Source organism: Manacus candei, unplaced genomic scaffold, assembly GCF_025592945.1.
Source record: "Manacus candei isolate 608988 ecotype Guabito, Panama unplaced genomic scaffold, ASM2559294v1 h1tg000029l, whole genome shotgun sequence".
NCBI classification, from domain to species: Eukaryota; Metazoa; Chordata; class Aves; order Passeriformes; family Pipridae; genus Manacus; species Manacus candei.
The window spans coordinates 2,304,878-2,325,941 of NW_026138077.1; the positions used below are offsets into that span (position 1 = coordinate 2,304,878).

Genomic DNA, 21,064 nt, shown 5'->3' on the forward strand with positions numbered 1-21,064 from the left:
AAGAACGGAGAGCAGGGAAGAGAGGGATGTGCCATGGAGAGCTCCAACAGCGGTGCCAGGCTGAGCAGGGACAGCAGGCCCAGCCCAGGAGGCCGTGGCTGCAGGTACCTGTGCTGCCCTGCGGAAGCGTCCACGGGCACGGTCCTGGTCTCGTGTCTGGTCCTGTCCTGGATCTGGCAAAGAGCGAGCGCGGTCAGAGCTGAGGGGCTGCGGGACAGGCCAGAGAACACGGCCCAGCCCTGCACTCCACAGGCAGGGCCAGCCCCGGCATGCCCAGTGCATGGAACTGCCGGGGGAGCAGTCCCGGGCCCTCTTCCCCCCTCCCTTTCCCTGGCCATGTCCACAGGGGACGGGGTGGGATGAGGCAGAGCCGGCTGCAGCCACCAGCCCTGTGGCCCAGCTGTGCCACTCACCTTCCTGCAGGGGATGCAACTGCTCCATCTTCTCCGGGTGCTGGGTTGGGGCAGCTCCAGGGCCTTCCTTCTTCTTCCGAAAGGGCCTGAGCAGGCTCAGGCGTCTTCCCGCCATCCCACAGCCTGGTCTTGAAGGCACCTGCAAGAGAGAGACACCTCGGAAGATCTCCGGGTCACCAAGTCCGGCAGGCTGCCCTCGAGGCCACCTACCACAGGGATTGGAGACTCCGGAAAATTTCCGGGTCCCCAGTCCTGCGGTCTGGCCTCGAGGGCACCTGAAAGAGGGAAAAGCCTAACAAACGGTATGGGTCAGCGAGTCCTGCAGTCTGGGCTCAAGGACACCTGAAAGAGAGAAAAGCCTAGCAAACGCTAGGGGTTAGCAAGTGCGGCCTCGAGGGCCGCTGCCGCAGGGATTGGGGACACCTCGCAGAAGCTCCGTGTCACCAAGTCCCGCGGTCTGGCCTTGAGGACGCTCGCAGCACAGAAAATCCACCAAAATGCTCCGGGTCAGAAAGGAAGGAGTTGGCTGCACGGGGGCTCCGCACAGCACCGCTCTGTTCCGTCTGTCCCGTTGCATGCTCCGAGGAGCACTGAGGCGTGGCCACCTCACCACCAGTACTATGTCCTCACGTGTCACAAAGGGCCCTGTGACACCCTGCCACGTGCCCTGGGGCCTCCCCTAGCCCGGCCAACCTGCCCCAGGTGGGAAGGAGTCCATTCTCCAAAGCATCCAAGACAGCTGGACACAAACTTTAGGCACAGCTGAAAAACTAGGCAAACCCTCCCCTGCTGTGCCTGCCCACGGCAGCAGAAGGAGCCCCCTCGGCTGCCGAGGTAGCCGCAGCGGGAAGAACACGGGGCCTCCACATGAGCTGGCACGGGCTCCTTGGGAGAAGTGCCGGCTGGTGGCCCTCCCAAACACGGGGCTGTGACACACAGAAGGAACGTGGGGGCGAGGGCACCAATGCTGCTCCCACCCCATTGCCCGGGGCTGCACCAAAATCAGCAGCTCTGGCAAGTCCTCGCCCAAGGAGACCTGCCACCGCCCCCAGTCCTGGCAGGGCTGGTGCCCGTCTCCTACCCCACACAGCTGTGTGCCCGGGGCACTTCTCTGCCCCAGGGCAGCCAAAGCCAACGGGCACTGATGTCTGTGCTCTTGCAGGGGGCTGTTGGGAGCAGCAGCTGGAGCAATTGGTGGCCGTGCTCGGCAGCTGTCAGAAGGCAGAAACACATTCTCCTTGTGGGAATGATTTTTTCGGGCAAGTGATGAGCTGCAGCACAAAACTCCCCTCAGTTGCTGAGTTTTGCAGGAAGATTAGATTGGTTAGACATCCTGTCAAGTTTCCTTGTGTTATTTGGACTTTTTTTCTTGCATTCTGCAAAATAAAAGCTACCCAGTCTGATGTTCAAAGCTCCAGGTTCTGCATGTCCGGCTGCGACTCCCAGCTGATATCCAGGGCATTGGGGAAAGTGAAGGGGACAGGGAGAACTCAGGGATGCAAACGTGTTCCGTGTCTCTGATTAAGGTGCCAGCCTCCTGAAGGAGCAGCCAAGACAAGTGCTGGCAGCAGACGTCTTTTGCCGGTTGCTGCTCCCACATGGACACAGGGCACACGTGTTGCCACGGGTGCAGAACACTTGATACAAGAGCAATGGGGGGCCATGCATTGGTAGGGAATGGGCTCCAGCAAGCCCAAGGTAGGATCCTCTAGCAGCAAAACCTGAGCTTGTGAACTGGGCCATCATTGCAGCAGACAGCACAGCACTGACTTCCCTCCATCCTGCAACCTGAGTCAGAGGAGGCCTTGCTTCAGCTTCTGCTGCTTCTTCCTTCCACTCCAGAAAGGCCTGCGTTTTGAGTTCAGAATCCCTGGCCCCCTTGGCTGTGTGCCTCTAGGCCTTCTGCCGCAGGCATGGGAGATGCCCCGGGCGAGCGCCACAGCAGCCGGCTGGCAGGGAACCGGGAGGCTGCCTGGGGGCTGCTTATGGCCTCTGCCCCCCAGTTGCTCAGCCCTACCCACAGCCTGTCCCCTCAGGGCCTCCTCTGCCCAACCTGTCCCCTCGCAGCCTCCTGCCACCCACCCCCTCACGAATTGCCCTCGCTGCTTCCCACTCCCTTGTCCCGGCAGGGCCTCCGCAGCCCCTCAGCCCTTCAGGGCCTCCCAGCGCCCCGTCCCCTCAGGCTCTCCCCCAGACCCCACAACCGGCCCGGCAGCGGCGCAGCCCTGAAGGAGCTCCACGGGAGCTGGCTCAGGAGGCACCTCCCAGCCCTCAGCAAGCCAGACAGCAACACACGGGCAGGCCACAGATGCTGCTTCCCGGCTGGCACAGGGCTTGTGGCCGCCGCCCAGGACCAGTTTCTCAGGGAGCCCCACAGCTCCAGGCTCTGCCCATCCGCTCTGCTCCAAGTGTTGAGGCTCCAGCAGAAGCCCCCAAGGCCAAGGGCCTTTGGGGCACTTGCCCCTTCCCCACTGCACCTTTGGGCAAGTGTTGTGGAGCACAAGGGCCCTTTTCCCCCTCTTCCCAGATGCCCTGTGGACACCGGGCACAAAAAAAAACTCCTGAGCCTCTGTGTATGCTAAGAGGGATTTCATAGTCTCAAGGTGGAGGAACAGGAACTGGTTGCACAGAGGGGTCTGTCCCGCAGGCTCAGCTGGTCCCATCAGACAGGGTTCCCAGGATCAGTTCTCCGCTGACCTCCGGCAGCTGCCCCACGGAGGAGCCTCCCTATTCTGTGCATTCTGGAGCTGATCTTCAAACCGCTGAAACCTGGATAAGACTGAGGTCTCTGGACAGCTCTTAGGATTTCCTGGGTTTGAAGTGCCAGGCTTTTGACAGCAGCGCTGTCGGGAGTCATGCCTTCAATAACTGGAAGAGAAAAGAACGGAGCCAAGGTCAGAGAGCAGATCTCTGGCGAGCCAAGAAGCCCCTCCTGCCAGGGCCATCCCAACCAGCTCTTGCCATGGCCAGGAGGGAGCAGGGCCCAACGGGATCAGCCAGGAGGTGCTGGCCACCAATACCCCCGTGCCCCTGGAATCTCTCTCTGCTCTGCCCAAGCCGTTCCTCATCTCTGCAGGGAGCAGAGCCCTGCGCAGCCAGGGCAGGACTGCAGCTCCCTGCCCCGGGCTCTGTGCTCCCCTCACCAGCCCCACTGCCCTCACTCACCGTCAATGGCGATCTGCAGCTCTTCCCGCTGTCCCTTCAGGTACCTGCCGGCGATCCCTGGGAACACAGACCATGTCAGGGCCCCAGCGGCACAGCTCCCCCCCGGGGCGCTGCCGGCCCGGCCACGCACCCTCCTGCCCTGGCAGGGCTGAGCCAGCGGGGCGGGAGGGACCTTGTGGCTCACCGATGAACCTGAGGGCCGCCTCTCGCACGGACTCCTGGGGGCTCTCCAGGTACGGCAGGGCCTGGTGCAGGTACTCGGCCGCTCTTCTCTTGTCCTTTTCCAGCTGGAGAGAGCAGCAGGGCACAGAGGGAAGGGTTGGCTGGGGCTCTGCCCCTTGGCCGGGCGCTGCCTGCGCCCAGCACTGGCCTCCCCTGCCCGCACGCCCCAGGCAAGGCAGCAGCGGGTGGGGCGCAGGCTGCTGTCCCGCGGGCGGCTGCAGCAGTGGGCAGGGGCACAGTGCCGGCCCCGCACTCTGGGCACTGGGGACTGCGGCTTTGGGGTCGTCCTTACCAGGCACTCACTGAACCTCCAAGGCTGCTCTGTCTTCAGCAGCTTCACGAGATCCCTCCTCTTCAGCAACCACGCTGCACAAAGCAGCGCTTTCCGAGAGGCCTGCAGAGCAACAGAGACCAGGACATGGCATCGCAGCCCAGGGCGCAGGACCCGTGTCCCTGGACCAAGGCCAGGAGGAGACTGGAGCCTTGGAGGTGCCAGGGCAGGAGACAGCCCAGCCTCCTGCCGTGGGGACACCAGACCCTGCAAGTTCTCACTTCTGCCACGTCCTGGTTCTCATCATGCCAGTGGAAAAAAAGTGGGAGCAGGCTGAAGACGATGTGTGTCTTCAGGGGTTGTTTACTCTCCTCCACTCCCAACTCCATCACCTTTCGGAAGAGGTCAATGGAGAGCACTTGCACATGGATGCTGTCCTGATGGAAAGGAAGTGGAAAAGACCTCAGCACCGGCTGCTCCAGGCCCACCGGGGCACAAGCCTGCAAATCCACAGGCCACAGTTTCCTGGCAGCACGCAGTGCCTGGAGTGGGGGGCACAGAGCCTTACGTGGCCAAAGAGTGGCCGGAGCACCTCAGCCAGCCGCAGGGCAGTGGGGGTGGAGATTCGGATGTCTCTGTCCTGGACTTGATCGATGAATACAGAGAGGGCCGCCCAGACCAACTCTCCGTCTGTATCCCACAGTACTTCCACGAGGCTTCGTGTCAGGCTCCGCATGCCGTCAGCCTGTGTGGAACACAATGCTGTGGAATCCTAGAATATCCCGAGTTGGAAGTGACCCACAAGAATCACTGAGTCCAGCTCCTGGCCCTGCACAGGACCATGCCCAACAATCCCATCGTGTCCCTGAGAGTGTTGTCCTTGAGCTCTGGCAGCCTTGGGGCTGTGACCTCTTCCCAGTGGGGCCTGTTCCAGTGCCAGACCACCCTTCACCTCTGAGTGAAGAACCTTTCCCTACTCCCCAGGCTAAACCTCCCCTTGGCCCAGCCAAGCCCAAGCGATTGCGCTCCCCAGCCCCAGGCTGCCGGCACAGCTTCAGCCAGTTGCCCCCTCCTCACCATCCCAGGAGCCTTGCTCAGCACCACGAGGCCTCTCAGCACCAGGCGACGCATCTCTGTGCACTGGCTCCACAGGCGCCTGGAAAGGATCTCCAGGACGCTGTCACTCCACTCAGTCATGTTTGGGCAGTCCAGGACCTGAAAGGCACGGAGCAGTGACGGGATACCCGGCTGGCAGGAGCCCAGACCCGCACACGGCTGGGCCCAGGCAGCAGCACAGGGCACGGCACCGTCCCCGGCAGCTGCGGCTGCGAGAGGGCAGAGAGGTGGAGGGGGGTCAGCAAGGCAGCGCTCGCCATCAGGCTCACCTCCACAAGGAACGCCATGGCAGGAAGCTCCCAGCAGGTCTTCTCCCTGCTGAGCAGCCTCAGCAGGCAGCGGGCAATCGGGTAATACAAGGGGCTCGAGGCACGGCGCATCTCCCTGCCCGGGGGAAACAGGCACCATCAGCCCTGAGCCGGGTGGGCCAACCTCTCCCAGGACTCACTGACAGAGTCCTGGTCTTTCCCCAGCAGTTTGGGAGGGGACGAGGGCGCTCTGGGAGGCAGCTCCTCCTGTGCCCCCGCCTCTCCCAGCCTTTGCCACTCTGCTCGGCCATCCCGGGGTGACAAGGCCCTCTGGCCCACGACCACGGGCACTGCGTGGGGTGCCCCGTGCAGAGGGCAGAAAGGACAGGGGCAGCGGGGACAAGGGGGTCTCACCTGGCCAGCAGACCCACTGCGTAGTGGTGAGTGTCAGCCCTGAGGAGAGTGTCCCAGCCACGCTTCCGTTCCATTGAAACCATGACATCTTCACACTCCAGATGACAAAGCAGGGCCTTCATGGTCAGCACTGCAAACCTGGGTGCAGAGCAAAGCCCAGGTCACGCTGGGAGCCCTGAGCAGCCCCGAGGGCATGAGAGGGTCAGGAGGACTGGGACTGAGCACCTCTTGGAGTTTGTTGGAAGGTCGTATTCCTTCTGGCATTCCCTCCACAAGGTGTCAACTTCCTCTGGCGTCTGCTCTGGGCTGATGGAAATCTGGAAGAGCAGGTCCACGAGGAGACGGGGGGAATACTTTTTCAATGGCTCTGGGCACTGGAGCACCTGGAGAATCTCCCAAATCACCCTGGTTGCCTGCAGAAGATAAAGCACCCGGACACAGCTGTCAGTGCCCAGATGTCCATGTGAAAGAGCCCAGGTGTGGGAGGGAGAGGCCAGGGAAGACGCAGGGGCAGCCCCCAGCCTGGTGCCCCTGAACCCGCCCCTAAGCCAGGTTTCCAGCCCGGCGCCTGAGGCAGGGAGATGCAGTGCTGGGGGAGGATGGAGAGCTGCTGGAGAAGCGACCTGTGGGCAAGTAAAGTCCAGTTCCAGAAACTCACAGCCAGGGCAAGGACATATGTTTTGTCCCCGTCGGAGGTGGACATGCTGAGCCGTGGCCAGTTCTGCATCACACGGAGCAGCGCTGCCAGCACCTTCGCCACTGTCCTTCCTGATGAGGCGATGGTCTTCCACAGGGTTGCAGCAGCTCTGTGGGGCCAGAGTTCTGTGTCAGGGGGGTGCTGGCCAAAGTGCCTTGAGGAGCAGGGAGGGACCATGGCAGCAGGATGGGGGCTGACATGGCAGGGCTGGGAAACAGAGGCTCCAGATGGTCCTGGAACTCTCCGTCCCTCCGGCAGACCATGTGGGACGGGATGGACAGGGTGATGCCCTCTGAAGGCTGGTGAGCCCCGAGCCGTGAAGGCAGGGAGGCCCTGTACCTGTCACACGATGGGGCACAGCGCAGGAGGGTGAACACAGCATCAGCAGGGTGTTCATCAGTCACCCTCAGAAATTCTGCCAGCAGCTTCTCGTCTGGAGTTGCGCTGGCTGTCAGTCTCTGGTGCACGTTCCTGACGAAGGCTGGCACCTGGAGGAGGCATGGGGGAAGAGCTGCCAACTTGCCCAGCTTCCCTGACAAGTGCTTCCCTTCCCACCACACTGTGCTGGCCTCAAAGGCTGAGAGGGCCCAGGGGAGCTGGCTTGAGGGGCCACAAGCCCCTGGAGTGGCTTGAACCTTGGGCACAGGCTGCTTACTTGCTCTGGACTGGAGACACCATTCTCAAAAATATCTGGAGTGGGAGCATAATTCACACTCTCCCTGGGCACGAGGTCAGTGTCTGCAGTGCCCTCGGTCATTGCAGTGTCGGTCTCAGCAGTGAGATCGGGCGGTGCAGCGCCAGAGTTTGTGGGTTCATCGCTCAACGGGATGTCAGAGATTGCAGTGCCATCGATGGATGGGCTGTCAGTGTCTGTTGTAGCATCAGTCATAGCAGGGTCAGACTTTGTTGTGTGAAGAATCGATGGGCTGTCAGTGTCTGTTGTAGCATCAGTCAAAGCAGGGTCAGACTTTGTTGCGTGAACAATCGTCGGGGTATCAGAGTTTCCTGTGCCATCAGTCAGTGCAGTGGTGACATCAGGGTCTGCCTCGAGCTCAGTCGGGCTGGGGTCAGGCTGTGCCATGACCTCGGTTGGTCTGGCTGTGGTCCTTTTACGCCGAATGCCCAAGAATTTGAGAAAGGCCTGCAGAAGAACGGAGAGCAGGGAAGAGATGGATGTGCCCTGGAGGGCTCCGACAGCGGTGCCAGGCTGAGCAGGGACAGCAGGCCCAGCCCAGGAGGCCGTGGCTGCAGGTACCTGTGCTGCCCTGCGGAAGCGTCCACGGGCACGGTCCTGGTCTCGTGTCTGGTCCTGTCCTGGATGTGGCAAAGAGCGAGCGCGGTCAGAGCTGAGGGGCTGCGGGACAGGCCGGAGAACACGGCCCAGCCCTGCGCTCCACAGGCAGGGCCAGCCCCGGCATGCCCAGTGCATGGAGCTGCCGGGGGAGCAGTCCCGGGCCCTCTTCCCCCCTCCCTTTCCCTGGCCATGTCCACAGGGGACAGGGTGGGATGAGGCAGAGCCGGCTGCAGCCACCAGCCCTGTGGCCCAGCTGTGCCACTCACCTTCCTGCAGGGGATGCAACTGCTCCATCTTCTCCGGGTGCTGGGTTGGGGCAGCTCCAGGGCCTTCCTTCTTCTTCCGAAAGGGCCTGAGCAGGCTCAGGCGTCTTCCCGCCATCCCACAGCCTGGTCTTGAAGGCACCTGCAAGAGAGAGACACCTCGGAAGATCTCCGGGTCACCAAGTCCGGCAGGCTGCCCTCGAGGCCACCTACCACAGGGATTGGAGACTCCGGAAAATTTCCGGGTCCCCAGTCCTGCGGTCTGGCCTTGAGGGCACCTGAAAGAGGGAAAAGCCTAACAAACGGTATGGGTCAGCGAGTCCTGCAGTCTGGGCTCAAGGACACCTGAAAGACAAGAAAAGCCTAGCAAACGCTAGGGGTTAGCAAGTGCGGCCTCGAGGGCCGCTGCCGCAGGGATTGGGGACACCTCGCAGAAGCTCCGTGTCACCAAGTCCCGCGGTCCGGCCTTGAGGACGCTCGCAGCACAGAAAATCCACCAAAATGCTCCGGGTCAGAAAGGAAGGAGTTGGCTGCACGGGGGCTCCGCACAGCACCACTCTGTTCCGTCTGTCCCGTTGCATGCTCCGAGGAGCACTGAGGCGTGGCCACCTCACCACCACTAGTAAGTCATCACGTGTCACAAAGGGCCCTGTGACACACTGCCACGTGCCCTGGGGACTCCCCCAGCCCAGTCAACCTGCCCCAGGTGGGAAGGAGTCCCTTCTCCAAAGTATCTAAGACAGCTGGACACGAACTTTAGGCACAGCTGAAAAACTAAGCAAACCCTCCCCTGCTGTGCCTGCCCACGGCAGCAGAAGGAGCCCCCTCGGCTGCCGAGGCAGCCGCAGCGGGAAGGCCACGGGGCCTCCACACGAGCTGGCACGGGCTCCTTGGGAGAAGTGCCGGCTGGTGGCCCTCCCGAACACGGGGCTGTGACACACAGAAGGAACGTGGGGGCGAGGGCACCAATGCTGCTCCCACCCCATTGCCTGGGGCTGCACCAAAATCAGCAGCTCTGGCAAGTCCTCGCCCAAGGAGACCTGCCACCGCCCCCAGTCCTGGTAGGGCTGGTGCCCGTCTCCTGCCCCACACAGCTGTGTGCCCGGGGCACTTCTCTGCCCCAGGGCAGCCAAAGCCAATGGGCACTGATGTCTGTGCTCTTGCAGGGGGCTGTTGGGAGCGGCAGCTGGAGCAATTGGTGGCCGTGCTCGGCAGCTGTCAGAAGGCAGAAACACATTCTCCTTGTGGGAATGATTTTTTTCGGGCAAGTGATGAGCTGCAGCACAAAACTCCCCTCAGTTGCTGAGTTTTGCAGGAAGATTAGATTGGTTAGACATCCTGTCAAGTTTCCTTGTGTTATTTGGACTTTTTTTCTTGCATTCTGCAAAATAAAAGCTGCCCAGTCTGATGTTCAAAGCTCCAGGTTCTGCATGTCCGGCTGCGACTCCCAGCTGATATCCAGGGCATTGGGGAAAGTGAAGGGGACAGGGAGAACTCAGGGATGCAAACGTGTTCCGTGTCTCTGATTAAGGTGCCAGCCTCCTGAAGGAGCAGCCAAGACAAGTGCTGGCAGCAGACGTCTTTTGCCGGTTGCTGCTCCCACATGGACACAGGGCACACGTGTTGCCACGGGTGCAGAACACTTGATACAAGAGCAATGGGGGACCATGCATTGGTAGGGAATGGGCTCCAGCAAGCCCAAGGTAGGATCCTCTAGCAGCAAAACCTGAGCTTGTGAACTGGGCCATCATTGTAGCAGACAGCACAGCACTGACTTCCCTCCATCCTGCAACCTGAGTCAGAGGAGGCCTTGCTTCAGCTTCTGCTGCTTCTTCCTTCCACTCCAGAAAGGCCTGCGTTTTGAGTTCAGAATCCCTGGCCCCCTTGGCTGTGTGCCTCTAGGCCTTCTGCCGCAGGCATGGGAGATGCCCCGGGCGAGCGCCACAGCAGCCGGCTGGCAGGGAACCGGGAGGCTGCCTGGGGGCTGCTTATGGCCTCTGCCCCCCAGTTGCTCAGCCCTACCCACAGCCTGTCCCCTCAGGGCCTCCTCTGCCCAGCCTGTCCCCTCGCAGCCTCCTGCCACCCACCCCCTCACGCATTCCCCTCGCTGCTTCCCACTCCCTTGTCCCGGCAGGGCCTCCGCAGCCCCTCAGCCCTTCAGGGCCTCCCAGCGCCCCGTCCCCTCAGGCTCTCCCCCAGACCCCACAACTGGCCCGGCAGCGGCGCAGCCCTGAAGGAGCTCCACGGGAGCTGGCTCAGGAGGCACCTCCCAGCCCTCAGCAAGCCAGACAGCAACACACGGGCAGGCCACAGATGCTGCTTCCCGGCTGGCACAGGGCTTGTGGCCACCTCCCAGGACCAGTTTCTCAGGGAGCCCCACAGCTCCAGGCTCTGCCCATCCGCTCTGCCGCAAGTGTTGAGGCTCCAGCAGAACCCCCCAAGGCCAAGGGCCTTTGGGGCACTTTCCCCTTCCCCACTGCACCTTTGGGCAAGTGTTGTGGAGCACAAGGGCCCTTTTCCCCCTCTTCCCAGATGCCCTGTGGACACCGGGCTCCAAAAAAACTCTGTGTATGACAATATTTGTTTAATATTCCATCACTGGGGTAATAGGAAGGGCTTACAGAGAACAGACGTATTCCCCATAGGCTCCAACAGACAGAGCTGCCTGCATCAACTCTCCACACAGCTACAGCAGCACAGGCACACACAACCTCAGAGAGAGGGCCAGGTACTCCATGCCCTGCAGAGCTGGTCTTGGAGCTGCTGGAACCTGGGGTAAGGAGCTCCAAGAATGTCAATGTTTTCATGTGTGAGGTCTTGGTTCTTGTCCTCTGTCGTGGCTTGAAGGGCTGGAACAGAGAGGAACAGAGACAAGGTCAGAGCCCGGATCGGTGGGGACCCGAGGAGCTCCTCCTGCCAGGGCCATCCCACCCAGCTCTTGCTGTTGCCAGGAGGGAGCGATGCCCAACGGGATCAGCCAGGAGGTGCTGGCCACCAATACCCCCCCCCATGGCCCTGGAATCTCTCTCTGCTCTGTCTGTGCAGGGAGCAGAGCCCTGCACACTTGGGGCAGGATTGCAGCTCCCTGCTCAGGGTCTGTGCTCCTCTGACAGCCCCTATTGACACCCACGCTCTACAATCTGCTGTAACTATTTCACAGTCTTTGCTGCCATCCAGCATCCTTTTTTGACAGTTGCAGTCGCTGAAACACTTTAGCTTTTGGGTTTTAGTCCATAAATGAATCCTTTATTGTGCTGTATCTTTTTGCTTTGCAGCCTTTAATGCTGATTGGTTGCTTGCCAGTTTGAAGATATTTTCTATCTGTTCGCAAAATTTATGTTCAGTCCTCTTCATCTAGAAATTATAAAATTCTCAGCAATTTGAGCAAAAATTATAGAACCATAGAATCAACTGGGTTGGAAAAGACCTCTGAGATCATCAAGTCCAACCCTTGATCCAACCCCGCCGTGGTTCCCAGCCCATGGCACTGATGCCACATCCAGTCTCACCTTAAAACCTCCAGGGACGGTGACTCCACCCCTCCCTGGGCAGCCCATTCCAATGGTTGATTACTCTCTCAGGAAAAAATTTCTTCCTAATATCCAACCTAAACCTCCCCTAGCACAGCTTAAGACCGAACCCTCTTGTCCTACTGCTGGTTCCTGGGAGAAGAGCCCGACCCCCACCTGGCTACAACTCCAGGGAGTCACAGAGAGTGAGGAGGTCTCCCCTGAGCCTCCTCTTCTCCAGGCTGAGCCCTTCCAGCTCCCTCAGCCTCTCCTCACAGCACTTGTGCTCCAGTCCCTTCCCCAGCCTCGCTGCTCTTCTCTGGACCTGCTCCAATTCCTCCATGTCCTTCCTGAGCTGAGGGCCCAGAGCTGGACACAGCAAATGTAAGGTTATACTCATTGTTTGTCACATACATAACTTTAGCCTAAAAAAATTCTACATTAATTCTTTATTAACTATTTCTACTTAAGCGTTAGTAGAAAAATTTAAAAAAACTTATTCATACTGTACATGATTTAACAAACAATGTTTAACAGCCCCCTTTCAGTTGTCCCATTTCCAAGTCTTGAAATTGGTTCTTCTTTGTTCTTGGATGGCTAATTTCTGTTTAATGTCTCCTTTTAAGCAATACAAAAACATACATCCTTTACATCTGCAAACTGTGTGTCTTATCTTTAAGGTTATAGGATTCTCAGGCAGGTTTCTCAAGCAAGCAAAAGTATTAACAACATTATTCTCAGGCAAGTTTTTTTCAGACAAGCAAAAATTTTAGAGCATCAATCCCAGGCAGGCCTCTCAGGTAAACCAAGTAAAACTATTTAACAGTATTAACAACTTCTTCAAGAGTAGCTTTGCTTTTGCACTGCAGTGTAAAATATTCCTGCCTGGAAGGACTGTTTCAAAGCACTGAGACTGTTCAGGACAGATGTGAACACACCTTTTGGTGTCTCCTTTCAGCAAGCATTTGGTGACTGACAAGTATTTCGAACTTCATTTTTTTTAGGAATAACACGCGGTATCTCTGGAAAAGAATCGCTCCTGCCATCAGATCTGTAAGTACTGGGTTTACAGCTGTGACCACTGCAGAGAAGACATTCTTCTGGATGAACATTTGGGAGGGTTTTTGGTCACAACAGGCAAATGCTGAACGTGGTGCAGTTTGGTCAGTGGGACAGACTTGGAAGCACTCAGAGGTCCAAAGTGACCTTGTGTGGGCAGCAGGGAATTGCCTGAAATGATTCCTGTGTGCTCAAACACTAATTATGAGAAATGAGAACTGTTGCCAAATTTGTGTAGGTTTTCCTGAAAGGATTTTAGGTATCGGGTGTAAATAAAAACCTCATGACAAAACCTTGTAATAACAAACTAAGTTGTTTGTAGTAGGGTTGTGTCTGTGATTGTGTATTCTACATACTGGAATTTCATAAACCACATGGTTTGTTCTGTAACAGCAAAACAGACCATTAGTTACCCAGTTTTGTCAGACTTCTGAGCAGTAATTTAGGGAACTTGGCTTGGCATTTCAGAACCTTGGGACACTCATAAGAAGGTTTATCTGTTACCTGTGACTTGAGACAAACGTTTTAGAGACTGTGAAATGGTAACATGCAAATTCTTGCTACCAGAGGGCAGCACAGACTGCTAAGAAGCCTTCTTATTTGCCATAACAAATTCTCTGTAGCTTTAGAAACAACTGATTTTTGATGCCATTAGTAGTTTAACTCATTGTTTTCCTCAGTTTTTTTCCCGCTTCTGAACTGTTTGACACACAAGCCTATTGCAAGTGGGGAATGCCATCAGACACAGGGTTTCCTGAAGTGGTTTATGTACTGGTGGGAGTACATAAGATCTGCATTTGGAAGTCAATGTGGTCTCTGAGGGGTTTTGTCCTGGCAGAGCAAGTTGTTGTCTCTGGCTGCTGAGTGAAATGGGTCAGTGGCTTGTGGAAAGGGAGGGGGAACTTTGGAAGTGCTCACTTTGGGGCTGGTAGTGGTTTTCCAAAGGCGTCAAAATTGGGAAAATATCCTCAGATTTCCTACCTGTGGAGTTGAGTCTCTGCTCACAGTGTTTCTGTGTCCTCAGATGGCACCAGGAGATGAGCCCTTGCCCTGGTTTCTCAGGCTCAGACATCGATAGTTGCAGATGATTTTGCAGCTTTCCTTGGGCTTCCTGTGGAAGAGGCTGTGAAAGGTACGTGGCATCTCTTCCCTGAGTAGCTTTGGTACAGGTGAGTGAGATCAGAGAGCTCTAAGTGATGATTAATAAAAATGTGTATACAGATCCTGAGACTGTTATAAAGACAAGTGATGGGGCAGTGAATAGAAATCATGTCTTTGCTCTGGATAATGGTCGTATTTTTGTAAATTATTTGCCACTACTTATTGTTTATTCTCCCCTTCTATATGTTAAAGCAATTCCATGGTGAGGGAAGGGTGAAAGGTGAAGCTAATTCTGTGTGCTATTGCTTTCCTGATGTTACTTGTTGAATTGCATGTCTAAATATAAGCATTTTAATAAGAAATTTATCTTGGAGTTATGGCACACAGGCAGTGAGCTGAGGTACTTTTCTACTGTCCTTAATGTGCCTCTTTATTTTGCATTTCTAGCAATCATATAAGGAAATGGTTCTTACAAATGCACAAATGCCCTTCCCGGTGGGCTAGAGCAGGACTGGCCAGTAGACTTTGCAGCTCGCACGGTGATGCCTAAAAAGCCAGGTAGGGGGAGCTGTTATTTCATGAAACACCGAGGGCAGCCTTTTCGAGGAATTGGGTGTTAGTTTTGAATTAAAACTGCACAGAATTCTGTTAGGTGTGTTTTGGAGGCTAATGCTGCTTATAAACATGGGACAGGTATAAAATGTAAGGAAGTACAAAATGGTGGGTTTGGTTTGGACTTCGGAGTGGTTTGGATTAAACTACATCCTCACGTGAACTTTTTTAAACAAAAGCTGTCAGGATATGCTGTGATTGCTCTGCTCCTCTGCTGCTGGCTCTGATTCAGTGGCACGTAAGCTGGATATTCTGCAATGATATGTCTTAATCTAAGAAAGATGAGTAAAAGAATATAGCATTTTGAACCTGAGAATTCTTTCAGGAGAATTAGAGCATTTTTGGCCAGGGATTTAGTGAATCCTTGTGTTCTGAGGAGCTCCAGTTGTTGGTATAATTTCCTTTGCTTTGCTTTTAAAATTTATTCATTTATTCTGCTGGATCTTATCTTTACTGTCATGGTGTTGATACCAGAATCTCTGTTCCTGCAAAGCTTGGGCTGCAGAAATACTTGGCTTCTTTTTTTTTTTTTTTTTTTATTTTTTTATTTTTTTTTTTTTTATTATTTTTGTTAAAGCTTTATCTGTGTCTGGCTGAGGCAAAAATAAATGTTAAGCTATGGAAGCAGGATGGAATGACTGGTGTTAAGCTGCTCTGTGCAGCTCTGGAAGAAGGAGCCAAATTCCAGCATATCTGAAAGGGCCACATGTATTAGACTAAGAATTGGAAGAGGTGCTGATCACCTCATGGAATCACAGGCTGGTTTGGGTTGGAAGGGACCATGAAGACAATCAGGACTCTGGCATCCGAATTCACAGCAAAGAGCACGTCCAGAAGTGCCTCCTCACCCTCCTGCATGTCATGAGTGTCTTCCACGGCACCACCCAGCCTCTTTGGGAACGGGTACGGCTGCTGGGAGCTCTGGCAGCAGCACCTGGAGAGCAGGTAAAAAGAGCCATGGGATTGGTTTGGCTGCTGCTGGATCTGGTTTTCTCTCTTCCAGATGTCCCTCTGATTGGTCTGTTTCACAGTGGGTTCCTAGGGCACATTGGTGGGTGATTCCAAGAATTGGAAAATAGTGGGAAAACAGTGGGACAACATGTGAACTTGATCCATTTCTAGTAATTCCAACCTTCTCCTGCAGCATAGTTCTGGGGAAACCTGGTTAAAGAGTAAGGATGCAGAGGAACAAGTGATCTAAAACCCCCTGGCTCTCTGTCAGAGCAAACCTGGTCATTCCAGTGGATCTCTCTTTGAAACTGTGGGATCTTAGAGTTTTCCAGGAAACAATAACAAGGACAGAGGTGAGGTCATAGGCTTCCAATTCTAATGCTTTGATGGACATAGGAATGATTCTTCCATGTTTTACACTTCCCTTTTTCTTCCTGGAATAATTTTAAAATGATTCCTTTAACAAACCATCTAAATTTGAGAATTTAAATTTGAGAGGAAACAATGCAAAACAAAAGGCAGGGAGAGCTCACAGAATCCTCATGGAATACTGGAGTGGTTTGGGTTGGAGTGGACCATAAGGATCATCTCATTCCGCCCCCTGCCATGGGCAGGGACACCTTCCACCAGCCCGGGTTGCTCCAAGCCCCGTCCAACCTGGCCTTGGACACTTCCAGGGATGGGGCAGGCACAGCTTCTCTGGGCAACCTGTGCCAGGGTGTCCCCACCCTCACAGGGAAGAGTCAGAATACACCAAATCCAGCCCTTTGCAAAGGAGGAAACTCCTGGGTACCTGGGCAGACTCTGCTCAGTCCCACAGGGACCCACTCTGTCCATCCCGCCTGCAGAGCCCTTGGCGTGGATTTGTGGGAGCACCTCAGGCTTCGGGGACAGCACATGGAATCCAGCCCCCACTCCAGCACCCCGAGCTCAGTGCCTCACCCCCCGCGGAGGTAGGGCGTGATTTCTGGAATTATTTCATTGTGTCTGAAAGAGATGAAAGTGTAATTGAAACAGAGGAGCAGTTGATCGCTGTGAATTCTGCTCCAGGGGCTACATCCCAAACATCACAAGAGTTGGAGACCCTTGGGAGATGCTGGACATAGCCCTGAGCTTGTTGCCTCTCATGAGGATTTATCCAGCTGCTGGGATGACTGCCCTGCCAGGTATCTTGTTACTCCATCATCTCACCATAAACAGTCCTCCCACTGCTCAGGCATGAGCCAGACCAGCCCTGCAGACATCCCTGCTGCCTGCTCTGAGATGCAGGTCTCAGCAGGGAGTTAGTTCCCATACAACGGCTTTTCCTTCAGCCCACGAGCATCTAATTTGATCTAGGGGCTTGCAGAGCACAGAGCTGGCAAAACTCGATGAGCAGATGTTTTCTGAGGAGGCCTGTGCTCCTCTGTGGCCCAGAGAGGAGGATGTCAGTGGCAGCCCCGCTCAGGGATGCAGATCAGTGCAGAGACCAGTGAGAACACGCTGCTGTCAGCAAGAGCCACGTACACGTTGTACTCTGTGCATCACTGCACGTTCCTGCTCCACCAAAGCCTCCCCCTGCAGTGCAGAGGGGCAGGTCATGTGACTGAATTCATCCTTTGCAGCCACACAAATCCTTCGGTGTCACTCCGCAGCGGGTTGCTCTGCCCCTTGAGCTGGGGGCACCAGCTGGTATTTTCATGCCCGTTAAGTGCCAGGCTCGGGAGCTTTGCAAGGCTGTTGTGGCACCTGGTTTCACCACGGCCCAAAGACTGGACCATGAGCTGCCACGGAGCAAGGCCTCCTCCTTGGTCTGGGCATCATGTGAATTCCCTGTCAGAGCTCACCTTCTAGGGTGTGGACCAAAACTGGGGGGGAAGGGGAAATTTGGAAAAGCTGATGGACTGCCTAGGCCCTCAATGTTGCAGCCTGGGCTGTGTCTTTGAAGGATACAGCCTTTTCCATGGTGCATTAAGGCAGATAAACCTTCCCTAAGAGTCAAAAAAGGACCACATTCACCCAATATATAGCAAAATAATTTTCTGGCTGGCTGGTGGTAAACTTACCTTGAACCCAGCACAGCAAGGACGGTTTCGGATAGGCACCCAAAATAAGCGTCTTAAATACGTAGCAAAGGTGGCCTTGCCATGAGGCTTCCTCAAAGCCAGGCACTTCCACATCCCTGGAAGTGTTCAAGGTCAGGTTGGAGGAGGCTTGGAGCAACCTGGTCTAGTGGAAGGTGTCCCTACCATGGCAGGAGGCGGAACTGGATGGGCTGCCTTCCAACCCAGGCCATTCTATGATTCTAAACTAAGGACAAGCTGGCAACCTCCCAGCATTTCACTTTCCTGACCAAAGCAGTAACTCACCAAACACCTCTCCTCGTTGCTCATACCTCTACATTTTCCTTGGAAATGAAACAAAAGCTGGCAAGGTCCATCTCCCCGTGGTGCCTGTCACCACCTCCCTGCCAAAGCTGTTCCTGTGCTGACAGCGGGTGTCAAGAGAAGACACATCCTCCATGTGAGATGCTGCTGGCATGAGAACCCACAAAACAAAAACATGTGTCACCCGTGGCTGGGCTGGACTTAGGTCCTTCTACTTCAAGAACAGTAAGTCTGATGCATTGAGGAATCAAAGCTGCTGTGCCAGAGGACAAAAAACAAATCTCCCAAAGAATTAGATTGCTCTGAAGGCAGGGAGGAAGCCTAACCCAGATTAACTGTGACCTGGGAGAGGAAACCAGTGAAAGAAATGCTGGTGTTGGTGGATGGTGCTAAAGGGCTGCTTGGCATCCGTCTCCTCTCTGCTTGGAGGACCAGAGACCCCTAAGTGTTAGATAAAACAGGGAAAACCACACACAGAGTAAAGCAAGACAATCCAAGGTTTGGGACCCAGCCCTGAAGAGGAAGAGGAGCTGGCTGGTGGGCAGGCTGAGCCCCACAAGTGCTGATGCACACTGGTGCAGCCCATGGAGGTAAAACTGGGCTTTGAGCTGGAGCATCAGTTATCTTGGATACAGGACCTCGTCCTGGCACGTGGCTGCCTGACTGGGCAGCAGCAGTTTGTCAGAGGGACAGGATGGCGAAAGTCACGTTTATTTGGAGGGGGTTGGATGAGACATGCTGCACCTGGACTTGCTCATAGGAGGATAAAACAACCCCTTGTGAAAGCTGATCAGGCTCGATGCACTCAAAAGCTCTGGTGTCTGAGCTTTGCAGGGCAGGTTCAGATGAAAGGAACACCCTTGGGGTGACAGTGCAGAGGGCCTGTTCACAGCTGGTTTGGGAGCAAGGAGTTGGGACAGACCATCATCCACTGTGAACTCATCCTGTCCGTGTACCTCCTCTCTAGGAGCAGTGATGTGCCAGCCCAGGGGAAGGGGTCAGCATATGGACCTCAGGGAGCTAGAACATGTCCAGTCAGGCTTTGCTGGCGCTCAGGCTCACTCCTCCCAAGTTTTACTCCCACAGACACTCAGACCCATAAAGACCATCCCTGTTCCAGCTTGCTTGGAGCTGACAGGTGACTTGCTACTCGGTAGCACAGGAATTTTTTAGGGACAAGCACACTGTTGTTCCGCCTTGGGGAAATGAAGTGATTTTCACGTGTTCCCACTGCAGGATGAATGAATGAGACATTTGACAGAGGACACATTTGTAAGGCTGGCAAGCCCACTGGCTCTGGGTTTTATATGGAGAGCTGAAGGCTGTTTTTCCACTCATTTCTGCCATGAGTGGTTGGAAAGGGTGATAAACAGCAACAGTCACCAGGCAAAGCCATCCCCACCTCTTCCTACCCCAGCACAGGTTGATCTTTCACATCCAGGGACATCCCCAGCCTGAGGGGCTGCAGCAGGATCCCGGCACCACGAGAGCTGCAGGTGCTGGTTGCCCAAAGAGATGCCTAAAGGTGGGGAAAGGTTCATTTTCGCAGAGGTTTCCCATTAACTGCGAGATGCTTCCAGCAGCAGCAGGGAGGATAACAACCTCCTGAGCCTCCACAGCCAATGTTTGCTCCCCAAAGCTGAGCTACAGGACAAAGAAAGACTCAGCTTCTCCTTTGGCTCTGTAAAACCAGGCTGGCTTCCTCAGAAAAAAACCCAAACAAAACCAAACCAAAACCAACCAAACAACAAACTCACGAAACTTAAAAACTTCAGCAAAACAACATCATATTCCCCAGGAAAATAATTTGCTAGTGCCTTTTTTTACCCCTTTTACCCCAGTTGTAAGCAGGAGCTTGCATCCAGTCACGTGAGCAGCTTTAGCAGATGAAGTTGGGTTTTTTTCCTCACACTTGAAAATCACTTCAATACCAAATTAGGGTCTCTCACTTTCTTACTGGTTTGTATTTGACTGTGTGGGAATAACCTGGCGGTGCCAAGGAACTGATGTTTGCTTAAAGAAAAACTCTCCAATAGAGCTCTCCTGCAGAAAAATCCATTGCTCTAAAAATTGCCTAGGCCAAGTTCAGCTGTGTTTCTAGATGGATTTGGGCAAAACCCTTGGCTTCCAAAGGAGCTCCAGCCATTTACAGGGGGAAAATCCAGCAGCTCCCATATGATGCCTCGTCAGCTGTACCCAACACAGTGAACAGCACGATGGAAACAAACAGTTTTACCTCGTTGTTAGAAACTCGGGGTCTCCAGGCGCTTCAGACAAACAAACACCTCAAGCACAAGTTGTTCCATATGCTCAGTGTAAATCACGGAGAAGCCCCTGAGGAATAAATACATACTGGCCACATACATGCTATTTCCTGGGATTTTTTTTTAGTACTAACTCCAAACAAAACAGCCACAATGTGGAGATGCTGTTTATATCAGCTCCCCATCAACTGACAGGATGTTTATAAAGGAGAGAGCAGCATTACATAGCACAGACCCCTGTGCCCACCCAGTGGGACTCCCATGGCTCCAGGGAGACCTCAGAGCACCTTCCAGTGCCTAAAGGGTCTCCAAGAGAGCTGCAGAGGGACTTGGGAACAAGGGATGGAGGGACAGGACAAGGGGGAATGGCTTTAAACTGACAAAGGGTGGGGTTAGATGGGATATTGGGAAAGAATTCTTCCCTGTGAGGGGGAAGATGGGGAGGCCCTGGCACAGGTTGCCCAGAGAAGCTGTGGCTGCCCCATCCCTGGAAATGTCCAAGGCCAGGTTGGACAAGGCTTGGAGCAACCTGGGACAGTGGAAGGTGTCCCTGTCCATGGGAAGGGGTTGGAATGAAATGAGCTTTAAGGTCCCTTCCAACCCAAACCATTCTGTGCTCCTATGGAAAGAGATGGAGAAGGGATTCAACTCCTCAAATCCATGTGCTCACCTTGAGCAGAATGCAGGGTTCCCCCCCCCTTTAATTCAGAGCTCTGTCAAATCAGGAGAGTGGCCCAGTTTTCACAGCTGAATTAAGCCTATTCAACTTTGCTCCAAAGATTAAAAAGCAGCAACATTTTGGACAGATCACCTGGCAGGATGCCCACAGGGTATTTCAGTGTCCAGCATTGCTGCTCTCTGGGCTCCTTCTCACCCTACCCACAAGCAAAAGATCTCACGGCAAACTCTATTTATCACATAAAAACCCACATGGGCAAGATAAAATATATTTTTCTTATTTCTTTAATAGGGAACCCTAACAAGAACATACCCCTGTGGCATGGGATATATGGCACATCAATAGAGAAGTCTACATTTCCAGGGCTCTCCTCTCCACTTTAATCATAACACATGATTTTTTGCTCTTTGCCACTGGTGC

The 21,064-nt window shown here is 54.8% G+C and overlaps 1 protein-coding gene across 33 annotated transcripts in view; it reads right to left on the bottom strand.

The window, feature by feature from the left end:
• Positions 1–21,064, bottom strand: part of LOC127472609 (uncharacterized) — a 177,550-nt gene that overhangs the window by 13,099 nt on the left and 143,387 nt on the right. For 16 of the 33 annotated variants that reach the window (XR_007905080.1, XM_051791084.1, XM_051791091.1 and 13 more), the window contains one exon: positions 4,093–4,194. Coding sequence is in view for 29 of the 33 variants with exons in the window: in XM_051791084.1 (XP_051647044.1) it covers positions 4,093–4,194 (102 nt within the window). In the remaining 4 variants the exon portion in view is untranslated. Of the gene's footprint in view, positions 1–2,870; positions 3,282–3,578; positions 3,636–3,762; positions 3,866–4,092; positions 4,195–5,148; positions 5,287–5,456; positions 5,572–5,849; positions 5,988–6,074; positions 6,263–21,064 lie in introns of all 33 variants that reach the window. The other 17 variants (XM_051791096.1, XM_051791100.1, XM_051791097.1 and 14 more) reach the window with 7 other exon arrangements.